Genomic DNA, 11,574 nt, shown 5'->3' with positions numbered 1-11,574 from the left:
CTATCTTATCAACCCCCAGCTAGTCGCGACACCACGAACAAGGCAGCCTGCCACGCAGTCGTTTGCAGGTTATGGAGTCGCGATGGGTATTCATGGGTAAGCTGAGCATTCTGCACCGAGTTGTTCTGTACTAATTCTCGCAGTATCTACAAGGAGATCGGCCCGGGAAAGCGCGTAGCCCTCTCTAAGCTTGCTGTTGAAAAGTTCGAAGAGACTGGTCGTCCACTGCGCATTGCTATTGACACATCCATATGGCTTTTTCAGATACAGGCTAGCAAAGGTCAATACCTCCGATTTCGCGCAAGCTTGAGTTATGCTAAACGTGAATAGGCGGCACGAACCCCGCTTTGCGCACCTTCTACTATCGCCTCCTGCGCCTCATCTCCCTTGCGATCCATCCTGTCTTCGTCTTCGATGGACCGAACAAGCCGCCTTTCAAGCGCAACAAACGCACTGGTCCGAACGTCGCCTCCATCCCCGAATTTCTCGCAAAGCAGCTGTTGAAGCAGTTTGGATACCCTATACACCTCGCGCCTGGCGAAGCTGAGGCAGAATGCGCGCTGCTCCAGCGAGAGGGGATTGTGGATGCTGTTTTGAGTGAAGATGTAGACACTCTCATGTTCGGAAGTGGCATCACGATACGCAACTGGTCACCGGAGAAGTCTGGGAAAACACCAACCCACGTCAACGTATACGATGCGGTCGAAACGAAGAACGGTCCGTCAGGGTTGGATCGCGAGGGCATGATCTTGGTCGCGCTCATGAGCGGAGGAGACTACGTTCCTGAGGGTATACCTGGATGTGGTCCCAAGACAGCATGCGAGGCGGCCAAGGCAGGATTTGGCGCAGACCTATGCAAGATTCCGAAGAACGACTCCAGGGCCATGGCCGAGTGGCGGGAGCGACTACAGCATGAGCTAAAGACGAATGAGAGCAAACTCTTCAAGCGCAAGCATGGCGCTCTCAAGATCCCAGACGACTTCCCGCGGCTGGACATTCTAGGCTACTACACACATCCGGCGATTTCGAATCAAGCTGGTTTGGAAAAATTGCGCCGGTCAATCCACTGGGATCAGGAGATTGACTTTTCGGGTTTGCGCGAGTTCACCCATGATGCGTTCGACTGGGTCAAGCTCGAAGGCGCAAAACACTTTGTTCGCAGTCTAGCGCCATCATTGGTAGTGCGACAGCTACGCTTACGTGCTGGAAGCCTCGATCGGTTGCCCTCAAACGATATCCAGGCCATACAAGAAGACGAAGCCCTTCTCATCAAAGGGTTACACGGGAAACGACAGCACCCGGTCACAGACAACTGTACTGAACTACGAGTCAGCTTCACGCCTATCGAGCTTGTAAAAATCGACCTTAGCAAGGAAGATCCGGACGACGATGTGGAAATGCCACCACCCAGTTCCCAACAAGCTGGAGGAGATGCAGACCTCGATGACGATGATCTGGAAGAGGATGGACCCAAGAAGCGCGGACCTACCAAGTTTGACCCAGAGAAAGCTGCGCGGATATGGGTGATGGAGACCTTCGTCAAGGTTGGCGTACCACTCAAAGTTCAGGACTGGGAAGTCGAGCGACAGACGAAGCAGAAGCCCAAACGCGCAGCAACTGTGCAGGAGCCTGGCAATGCTGCACCAAAGGCCAAGGCCGCACCCAGGCGAACGAAGACTGCCGGAGATCAACCACAGGCTCGCATCGAAACCTTCGCCAAAGTGACCAAACCGGGCTCAAAGCTCTCGCGAGCACTTGCGAAGACACAAGAAAAGACTGCCGAACCTCCTCTCCCTGTCCGGAAGCTTGTGCTGCAGGAAGACGATGTGGTTAGCCTGCTTTCTTCTTCCCCGGTGAGGACTCAGGTCACAGTACCGCCACCACGTCCTGAACGTGAGAAGTCGCTATCTCCTGTTCTCCTAGACCTACCTCCAAGTGTGAGCAAACGGAGAAGACGCGCACCGATCCAACGTTCGAAGACGCTGCCGGCTAATACCAGCAGTATCCTCGATCGGCCTTCTACACCACCCCTTCTGGATACGATAGAAGTATTGGACTTGGCGGACTCACCAGCGCATCCCTCTCCTTCTCAACTACCTGCGAAGAAAGCAAGAACAAGGAACACCAAAGCCGCACCAGCTGCAAGACCGTCTCGGGGTGTGTCTGTAGCATCGCAAGCAACATTGGATGCATGGCGAGCATCGGTCACTCCGACTAAACGGCGAGGTGTGACACCAGGACTCGATGCAGCACCAGTGCCAGCACCACCAAAGCTCCGATCTCTATCGGAAGAAGCAGACTCGCTGGATTTGACCCTTTCTTCGCCGGAACGGTCAACGCGACATCAGCGAAGTAGCAGCGTACAACATCCCACAACATCTACGACGCGTCCACCATTGACATCGATATCATCCAATGCGTCACACACCTCTACAGCATCCTCTACGTCTAACAAGAAGAAGAGCATAAAAGATGTGTTTGGTGCATCGCGACCCCGCCGTACCTCGCCTCGTCTCAGCAAAACCATGTCAGCGCCTTCTGAAGTCGAATCTCTTGACCTCACATCGCCACGCCTTGTTCCAGCGAAGCTAAGATCAGAATCGCCAAAACATGATACCCTGGATCTCACGTCACCAGGACTCCTCTCAACGAGACCACAGTCAGTGTCTTCCAAGGTCGATATGCTTGACCTGACGGAACTCTCATCACCGGTGTTTGAGCGCGCACCGGAACCTCGTGGGAAGCCTGCAGCCCCCACACCAGCATCTCCCCCACCGACTCACACATCACCTTCTTCTCTCCGCCGATCACCGCGCAGCCACGAATCGACTTCACCACAATTGCCATCTCGAACGTCACCGCCAGCAGCATGGAAGACACGAGAGAAGAAAAAGCGAGCAATCGTTTTGCGGAAAAGCATTGTCGGCGCCTGGGACTTTGTGGACGTGAATAGCCCTGAGAAGACCGGGGACAGTGTAGCGGAAGTTGTACTCAAGGGAAAAGATAGGCGGAAATGGAGAGAAAGCGCTGTAGAGGTTCTGGATCTTACATAGCCTTGGTTGGTTATGTTCTGAATGTGGGGGTTTGCATTGGTCAGGCGATACATGTCTGGGTTTTTGGTTCTGTATGATGCATATGAAGCGCGGAGTTGCTGATATACCACTTTGGATTATTATCTTTGAAATGGGAGAAACCTCGGAAGTAGGGTGGAAACAGCCAGGCTTTTGATCCCCACATTCCCGAACCTTCATCGCTCATCTCAGCTACGACTCAGCTTTCCAATCTATCATACCACCGCCCGTTGCGAATGACCTCCCGCGTCCCGGTCTGAGTGAACACACGATCGGTGATGCTCACATGGTCCTGCACGACTCGAGACTGACCAGCGGTAGTAAGCAGGATCCGGAAACGGCCTGCGAAAGACTCCTGGTGCCTGAAGAGGATGTGAAGAAAGTCATTGCACCAACTTGCGCCCTCTGCGAACGTCAGATCGTTTAGACCATCTATAACGCATGTTCCGAGATGCGGAGTCGCTTGCAAGAGAGCCGAGAGCATCTCAAGAGCAGTTGGCCAACTTGCATCTGACCCATCAAGCTTTTCTACTCGCGACTGAGCAACTTCGAACGCGTCGCCCTCGAATTCGAATTGCAAAAGCTGAGAGATCAGACTGTATACTATTCCAAACAGACCGACTTTCTCGACTTCGCGATCTCTTGCAAGTGTCGCAAAGCGAGGTCGCTCACAGAAATGCGAAATGATTGGGAGCTCAGCTGTCCATGCTGCGACCAGCGCATTCAAAGCAGCTGCGCGTGAGCCTGGTATATCAGGCGGTGAAAACTCCAAGGTCGAAATCCATAACGTAGGAGAGCTTGCTTCGTTTCCCATCCAATCGTGGAGTTTCGATGCTACGTCAACCTCTGGAAGCCAAAAGCTACCGTCATTGAAGAGGGAGTGACCTTCAGTCCCGACAACATAGTGCTGCAAATTAGCTGCCAGTCTCCCCGCAGTTGCTCGATCAATCAGATCGGGCGCCCTCGTGTCTCCATTGGAAAGAGCAGGGAACTCGCCACGCCCAGAACTTGGTACAGGTTGGACAGCAGAGGATTGGACGCACATGCTCTTATGCAAACTCAACAGCAACTGCTGTGCTCTTTCCCCTGCAGCTATCAGATCAGAAAAGTCGGGACTTTGATGTCTTTGTCGCATAATCTCGTCGCGCCGCTCTTGTTCGGTATGCCTGATCTTTTGCATGGCAAATAGAGCAATGCTCTGTAATCGATACATCTCATTAACGGTATCCTCAATCTCTTTTGCGGCCTTTACGTATCGATCCTTGATCTTTTCATTGAAGCTAGCAAAGAAACGTGAGGTTCTGCTTCTCATGTACCACTCTATGGCGTCGCGATAAAAGCTGAACACACGAGCGTAGAGCTCTGAGAACAACATCCGTATCTCACGAGTTTGCAAGACCAGTAAAATCTTGGCGGCGCGTGCTGCTTTCTCAGTAATTTCAGTCACAGTTTCCGAGATGGTATCCGCGATCTCGTCATGATTGACGGCAGCAGCAACTATGAACTTAAGACTACCACATAATGCAGATGTGTAGTCGTTCTGGGATGGGAAGATCGCGAATGCATTTTTGTGGGCATCAAGTCCGCCACAGAGTCTTCGAAACCGTTGAAGAGACTAGGAATTCGGTAAGTAGGGTACGTTCAGTTGTCTCTCGTCGTGGACGCTGTCTCACTTTCGGCTGTTTACTCTTCCATGCGGATTCAAGGCTGTTGACATAGTCGCTCAATTGACTGAATCCATAGACATTCCTGTTCTGGAGAGCTTCGTTCGCCGTCGCTCGAGCTGTCTTTCGACTCAAACCTATCTTTGCTAATGTTGACGGCGATTCTGGTGTTTCGAATATCTGATGTGTCTTCATCAGCAGAAGCCTGGCGGTCTCAGCCTCGTGAAAAAGAGCATTGCTTCCACAATTGTCAGCCTCTGAAACTCAAAATACGCGCGCCTTCACTGACCTTGGATTTTCATCCTGAAGCAAAGTTCGCATTCGCGCTTCCATCTGCGCTTCTGCGATGACATCCTGCTCTTGCTGCGCGCTGGTAGCTGCGCGCTCGAGCGTTGTATCGCCTTTCAGTTCACCTGTAAATCTTCTTACTAGAGTCAACCCTTCTTGGTGCTCGACCGCGTTTCTTGAAAAAGCGCCTTCAACTGACATTTTAGCAGATGTGAAAACAAGATTGAAATCTAGATTACTCGACTATTTGCACAACACGAACGAGGCTATGCATACCCCGCGCTGTATTGGTCACGATTATGCAGCTCGATCCTCCGCCCCCAAAAGCTGATTACGGTATGCATGTCATGTGTCCACTCTGACGAATGGCAACCTGTTTACTGTTATCTTCGTACCACCTCGTGTATCTCCAAGCGAGCTGTTTGCGGTCTATTGCATGGTTTTTCCTGCCACCAACGCCACAACCAGGTCGTGGTAGATGTGTTTTAGCTGCTTACCACCCTTCTCATCTTAGTTCATGCAGACATTCAAACAGCGCATATGTGCCGACCGGTGAAACCGATAATCTGATCACGGCTCAGGCTGGTCATTAACTGGCCAATTCCGCTGTATCCCAATTCGAGGCAGCCTTCGATCCGTTAAGCTCTTTCGCGCTCTTTTCCTCCTCAACGCTCTCAACTCGGTTTAGGCAAGAAATTATGCATTGATCAGATACTTGTATCTGCCACAGTGCTCTTGGGCTGAGCTCTACTGATTACTGGAGATATTTACTCATCGAGAGCCACTCAGGTCTATCATCGGCTGCCCGCCATGGCAGCTGTAGAAATCCCTTCGCCAATCTCTGTGCAAAACATCAAATTGCAAGACACAGTCCAGGATTCTATACATATTTCAGAACCTGTTGAAACCGGTTCGACCGTCGACGATGACAAAGATGCCTCTACTTTCACCGATGATGTGGGAGGTGTGCCTTCCACGACAGCGACATCAGAAGAGTCTCATGAAGCTGGCAAAACTGCTAGCACCAATGGTAACAAAAAACAAATCTGAATAAAACGAGTAAAACTGAAAAAAGCAGCAGGCCATCCTTCCCCTGAGACCGAGATTCTCAAAGAGAAGCACAGAGAGAGAATTCTCATGGAACGTCTCGGTTCTGCTATAAACAAAGCGATCGCAACCAATTCAGAAGACGCCACTGGCTTAAATGTAGTGACAGGCAAGAGAAGTGAGCAACGCTATATCAAAGTAAGGTTCGGTGATTCCGAACTTCTCGTCGTGCCATGGACAGCATGCCACTCTTGGCGAGTAAGTTTCTTGTCATCATATACTGCGGATATATCTGTTGACTAATACAGGCCATGGAAGCACTTCTAATGGAATGGTATCGCGAAGATGAAGACACTTTGCGTGACATCAGTAATGGCGACATCACCATCTTCCATAGAGTCAATGGCTATATACATCCGCAAACATGGGAAGAGGTTATCGAACATGATTCTCAAATTGATTTTTGGACTCACTCTGCGTATGACTCGGACGGCTCGGACGATTCAGACGAGCCAGAAAGCAAAGAATACGAAAGCAGTGTGCAGTATGTTGTCAACTTCCGACGAAGTGAGGCCGACGGCAAAGAGTACTTGATTGCAACGAACACATCCAAAGAACCTGTGGAGTTCGAGGTTGCAGATAGTAATGACAGACTACCTGCATTACAAGAGATCAAGAATATTTTGTCACCACATTATCAGAACACAACAACAACCGGGGACATGACCGATGGTAAGAAGACGAAGCTTGGAACCCATGATCGAGTCACCAGCACAAGCCTGAGGATTAACTCTCAGTATCTTCTCAACATCCTCAAATCTGCGATCTCGTATACGGAGATGTCAGATGAGCGGGACACCGATCTAGTTACTGGGCTGTTCTATTATCCCTACCCAGAGCTCTTTCATCACCTTCCAGACTTGCTCGAATACCGGAATGGAAATACAGCTCTCCGTAACAAACACACAACTCTTTTCAACGAGAAGTTCGACGAGCACCTGAATCTCCTGGATGATTACCTAAATTCGAAGTCTGGGGTGCCGACAAAGGAGTTCAAAGCGCGTCTTGAAAGAAAAGTACCCACTGTCACGTTTGCCACGTATTGGTTGCTGCTCAAGCCAGGAAGCCAGGTGTACGTTAGAGATAATGACGGATCCCTCAATGCATATATACTAGATGCGGTGGAAGGGGGTCCGTCTGAGCGTGCAGGAGAGAAGATGAATCGCAATTATAAGATAATTGTCTGGAACTTGGTGCTTGTGGGAAAAACCATATCGCCTGATTACCGCACTGTCGAAGTCAATGTCTTTGACAATGAACGAGATATCGCCAGCCTCAAGGTTATTCCTGCTCGCTTCATTGACGAGAATGACAATGGCGAATCTGAGAAGAGACTTGTTGAGCGTGGGAAACGCTACTTTGCTTACTCCAAAGCACCGGCGTTCCTGCAGTATACGGGCAAAGGCCTAAAGGCTGGGAACAAGATGGTAGAGCTACTGGTGTCTATTTGAAAGTATTACGGCTGACAAGTGGTAGTACAAACGTGCTCGTGTTGTCGTCGAACATGACTCGTCGCCCTGGTCAAACGAGGGATTCGAGAAGATTGACCATCATTGGCCTGCAACATACCCCAATGGAGTTCGCGAGGCGACCCGCATGGCGCGCTGCGAGTGCAAGGATTGCCGAGTGTCCTTTGACTTACAAGAGACGTACGATAAGAAACGATTCAGCGATTACCTCGATATCGTACCCGATGAGATCGAAGCGCTTGAGCGCCAACAATATAAAGTGATGTCCTCTCACATGTTTGCCTTTGTGTTAAAAGATCGAGCATACGGTACGTTCTTGAATCCATACGGAGGCATGTCGGCTGACTTTAAATTAGATCTATTGGACGTTGAAGGCCTCGAACCAGCGAGCATGGCTGAAGGCGCTATCAGTAGCCTCGTAATGGACGATAACAACAAGGAGATGATCAAAGCCATAGCTCGAACTTACACGGATAGTGACCAGTCTTCAAGGTTCAGTGCAGACTTCATTCATGGTAAAGGCGAAGGCCAGATCATCCTGCTGCATGGCCCTCCCGGTACCGGGAAGACGCTCACAGCTGGTAAAGCTTCATTCACATGACCTCCTAGCAAAGAAATACTGATCATTCTATAGAATCCGTTGCTGAGTACACTAAACGTCCTTTGCTCAGCATTACCGCAGCCGATCTCGGTCACGAGCCCGAAGCGTTAGAGACGAGCCTCTTACGCTACTTCAAGAGGGCTAGCGACTGGGATGCTATAGTTCTGCTTGACGAGGCAGATGTATACCTTGAGCAGCGCACAACTCATGATTTGAAGCGCAACAGTATTGTATCTGGTAATGAAAGCCCCTCATCATAACGGAACAAGTCTGATACCTGATGTAGTCTTTCTAAGGGCGTTGGACTATTTCCAGGGCATACTCTTCCTGACCACAAACCGTGTGGGGCACTTCGACGAAGCTTTCATGTCACGCATTCATCTGTCGCTCGGATACGAACCGCTCAGCGACAACGCACGGGACAAGATATGGGACAATCTTTTCAAGAAGCTACAGCAGGATCACAAACGTGGTGGACCTGAGATCACCTATGAGTATGACGCCAAGAGATATGTCCAAAGTCGCGACGTTCAGGCTCTGGAATGGAATGGTAGAGAGATTCGAAACGGTAAGCTTACAAGCAGTCGCAAATTAGTCCTTTTTACTAACAAAAGCCCTCATCAGCCTTCCAAACCGCTGTGGCGTTGGCTGTGTTTGATGCCAAGTACAAAACAAGCGGCAAAGTGCCAGAAGTAACAGAAGCCCACCTCAAGCAGGTTGTTTCGATGTCTTCGGCGTTCCGAAAATATATGACGGCAACGCATAGCGGTATGGATGCCTCGTCCTGGGCGCATAAGCATGGTAATCGCGAAGACAAGTATCCGAGCACGCCGGGGAAGTAGGACATTTGACGAGGAAAGTCCGCAATGTTTTGGCGTACCTACCGGCACAACAGTAGCGCTGGTGATTGTCAATCGCTTAGGAAGATCGAGTCGAACGGTATACTACGCTATTTGAGTGTCGTTTCCCTTGGTGGCATTACAGCACTTTGCACAGTCAGTAGTTCTTCCTTAAATAACGTGCGTTATCTTATGCGACCATGTCCGAAACGTCTCCTCAAGACAAAGGTTCGAAAAGTTGTGCGGTGGCCATTGGGATACAACTCTGGAAAAATGGGATGGCTGGCCGCGTTTTGTTCGCGATGCAGGGTCCAGAGACGCGAAAGTTGGACCCCGGTGACGAAAGCTCGGTAATTTTGGGCACCTGCGCTACTCAGACGTCACTTCAATGCACCAGGAACTTGAACCATCATGACTGTCATTAAGCTGCGACGCTATGAGGTTGCAGTCCGCTAGTGTACATTAATGCCAGCCCATCTGTGCCGATGTGCTTGTCATGGAGACATGGTCGATGACCCCCACACACAATGAAGCCCCCTGGTCGGAGACTCGAATAGAGACTAAATATATACATCAACAGAGGTTCTTTCATAGTCTTCCGTCACCCAGGTTCGATGCAGAAACTGTTCAGGATAAAAGCTCGTCCAGGCGCGTAGTCCAAGACGCCGCTGAGCCACCACCATCTACCCGGGGTCCAGCAATAGAGATAACATCACCCTGAGCCGGTGAGTCGCTCTGCACAGCGTCATCATATCCCACAACCCACTCAGCGACGTGCGGATCCACATGGTGCATAGCATCTGTCAGCCCACACAAGGCCGCCCTCCCGCCCGCGCGAGCGCACTCCTCTTTCTGGCAAACATGCGCGTTGATGCAATCCAGGCTTCGGCACTCACTTCCTTTGGAACATGGTGTCCCGAGTGCTTTGTATTCCAGAACATTGTAAACTTCTGGACTCAGAGGGCTGCCATGGGATAACATACAATCGCTTGCGATACAGTTTCCATGTAAATGGAAATCGATACAGAGCTCCAGGACCTTGCTACGTTCTTTGTAGGCCTGAAGCTCTGCAGGAGTTGGAATTTGCATCCGAAAATCGAGTCGCTGCCTTGCTAGATTGATAGGAACAAGACCGTAGCGAGCTTGAGTAGGTAGGGGTGACGGAAGAGGAGGCGCGTCTACTTCCTTGGCGACCAAACTGACACTGGTGAGACCTTTAGTCGGTACAGCAGTAACGGAGGTACTCGAAAGCTAACGTCATTATTAGTGGGACATCTTTAGACAGTGTGAATGGCAGACCTTGGGCGTAATCAATTCCGCTGGAGCCTTGATAGAAGTTGGCTTGGTCGTAGTGTCGATAACTCCATAGTTCAGCCGGCTTGCTTTGAAGACGTTGGCGAACGATATTGTACGCAAGCCAAGCCTACGGATGTTCTCATCAACAACCGAGCCGGTGACTATTGTCACTTTCTCCTTCTGTGCAAGATGGCGATTCAATGTGTCGTGGTATCTTGGTGATCCAGCCGCACAGAAGAATATGTGTTTGCACTGTCCACTCGCCATATGTAATTTGAGGTTTTCTGAAACCCAGTATGTCAGCCCATTGGTCAAAGACAAAAAGATGCAAGTATTACCACTGATTCTTACCGACACCTGGTTCTCATCACCCGTGTTCACAAAGTCATAGAATGGGCTGACTTTGGTGAATTCGGTAAAGTGGAATGTCAAAGATCTAAGGCCTGGGATCGGAAGCTTCCTAGCGATGAAACGTTCTCGAAGTCTCTTCAAACAAGCAAAGGTCTTGATAACGATTTGATACTGCCCGCTTCGCGCGATGGCGGGAAGCACTGCTGCAAGCTTCTCGCGCACAACAGCGCGAAGACGCATCGCAGTTTTCGCACCTCCATTGTTGCTGTACAACTCGTCATGAACCTGCCAGCATGTTAATACAAGACAAAAAACTCCGATGAAAGGCGTACCATGTGGCTCATCCCATCGATGAGAACCAGTATAACCGCATCCATGGCATTGTTAGTTGGAATTATCATGGCATCCTTGCTTGCAGTCTTAGGGACAGTGACTGTAGTCGTATTCTGTGAATTCATTACTTCGCTGCGAACAAGCTCGCTCACGCCGTTGGACTTCTTCAAGTATACACCGTATTCTGAGACCACGGTCTAGCAGCAGGTCAGCCGTTGAACACCAATACGCACAAGATAGAAGATGTTACCGCCAACCTCTTCTGTAGTGCTTGACCCTCTGCGCGCAGGTTCTGTATCACAGCTTCCTGCGCTGCCCGTTCTTTTCGCGCCGTCATCGCGGGTATCTTGAAGAGTAACGTGTGAGTGGCGGTCAAAGGACCAAATACGAAATCTGCGCAGTTCGAGTGGCGGGACGTCCATAGAGGAAGGCGCCAGGGACTGAGATCAAAACAAGGTCTTGCCAAGGCAGGGCGGACAAATGAAGGCAGACGTTTCGGGTTCACCTTCACCGTGAAGCCTCTACACCCAGGACAAGAGGCTGTTTTTGTGTACA

The 11,574-nt window shown here is 50.4% G+C and overlaps 4 protein-coding genes across 4 annotated transcripts; 2 read left to right on the top strand and 2 right to left on the bottom strand.

Annotated features, from left to right (window-relative positions):
* Window positions 1-82: 82 nt before the first annotated feature.
* Window positions 83-3,053, top strand: GT037_006578 (flap structure-specific endonuclease; the record flags this gene model as incomplete). Its single annotated transcript, XM_038931625.1, has 3 exons — window positions 83-96; window positions 144-280; window positions 331-3,053. 3 exons carry the CDS (start codon window positions 83-85, stop codon window positions 3,051-3,053), a joined length of 2,874 nt encoding a protein of 957 aa, XP_038786122.1.
* Window positions 3,054-3,270: 217 nt separating this feature from the next.
* Window positions 3,271-5,224, bottom strand: GT037_006577 (uncharacterized protein; the record flags this gene model as incomplete). The annotated part of the gene is made up of 3 exons (XM_038931624.1): window positions 3,271-4,686; window positions 4,745-4,973; window positions 5,025-5,224. The coding sequence occupies 3 exons, from the start codon at window positions 5,222-5,224 to the stop codon at window positions 3,271-3,273; spliced, it is 1,845 nt and encodes a 614-aa protein (XP_038786121.1).
* Window positions 5,225-5,833: 609 nt separating this feature from the next.
* On the top strand, window positions 5,834-9,042 carry GT037_006576 (p-loop containing nucleoside triphosphate hydrolase protein; the record flags this gene model as incomplete). Its single annotated transcript, XM_038931623.1, has 8 exons — window positions 5,834-6,053; window positions 6,102-6,328; window positions 6,379-7,557; window positions 7,607-7,907; window positions 7,956-8,180; window positions 8,234-8,437; window positions 8,487-8,768; window positions 8,825-9,042. 8 exons carry the CDS (start codon window positions 5,834-5,836, stop codon window positions 9,040-9,042), a joined length of 2,856 nt encoding a protein of 951 aa, XP_038786120.1.
* Window positions 9,043-9,666: 624 nt separating this feature from the next.
* Window positions 9,667-11,356, bottom strand: GT037_006575 (uncharacterized protein; the record flags this gene model as incomplete). The annotated part of the gene is made up of 5 exons (XM_038931622.1): window positions 9,667-10,290; window positions 10,339-10,619; window positions 10,674-10,971; window positions 11,019-11,216; window positions 11,270-11,356. The coding sequence occupies 5 exons, from the start codon at window positions 11,354-11,356 to the stop codon at window positions 9,667-9,669; spliced, it is 1,488 nt and encodes a 495-aa protein (XP_038786119.1).
* Window positions 11,357-11,574: the final 218 nt, after the last annotated feature.

Source organism: Alternaria burnsii (genome assembly GCF_013036055.1).
Source record: "Alternaria burnsii strain CBS107.38 chromosome Unknown 752, whole genome shotgun sequence".
NCBI lineage: Eukaryota > Fungi > Ascomycota > Dothideomycetes > Pleosporales > Pleosporaceae > Alternaria > Alternaria burnsii.
Note: the sequence above shows the minus strand (reverse complement) of the source record. Positions and strands in the feature narration are given on the sequence as shown.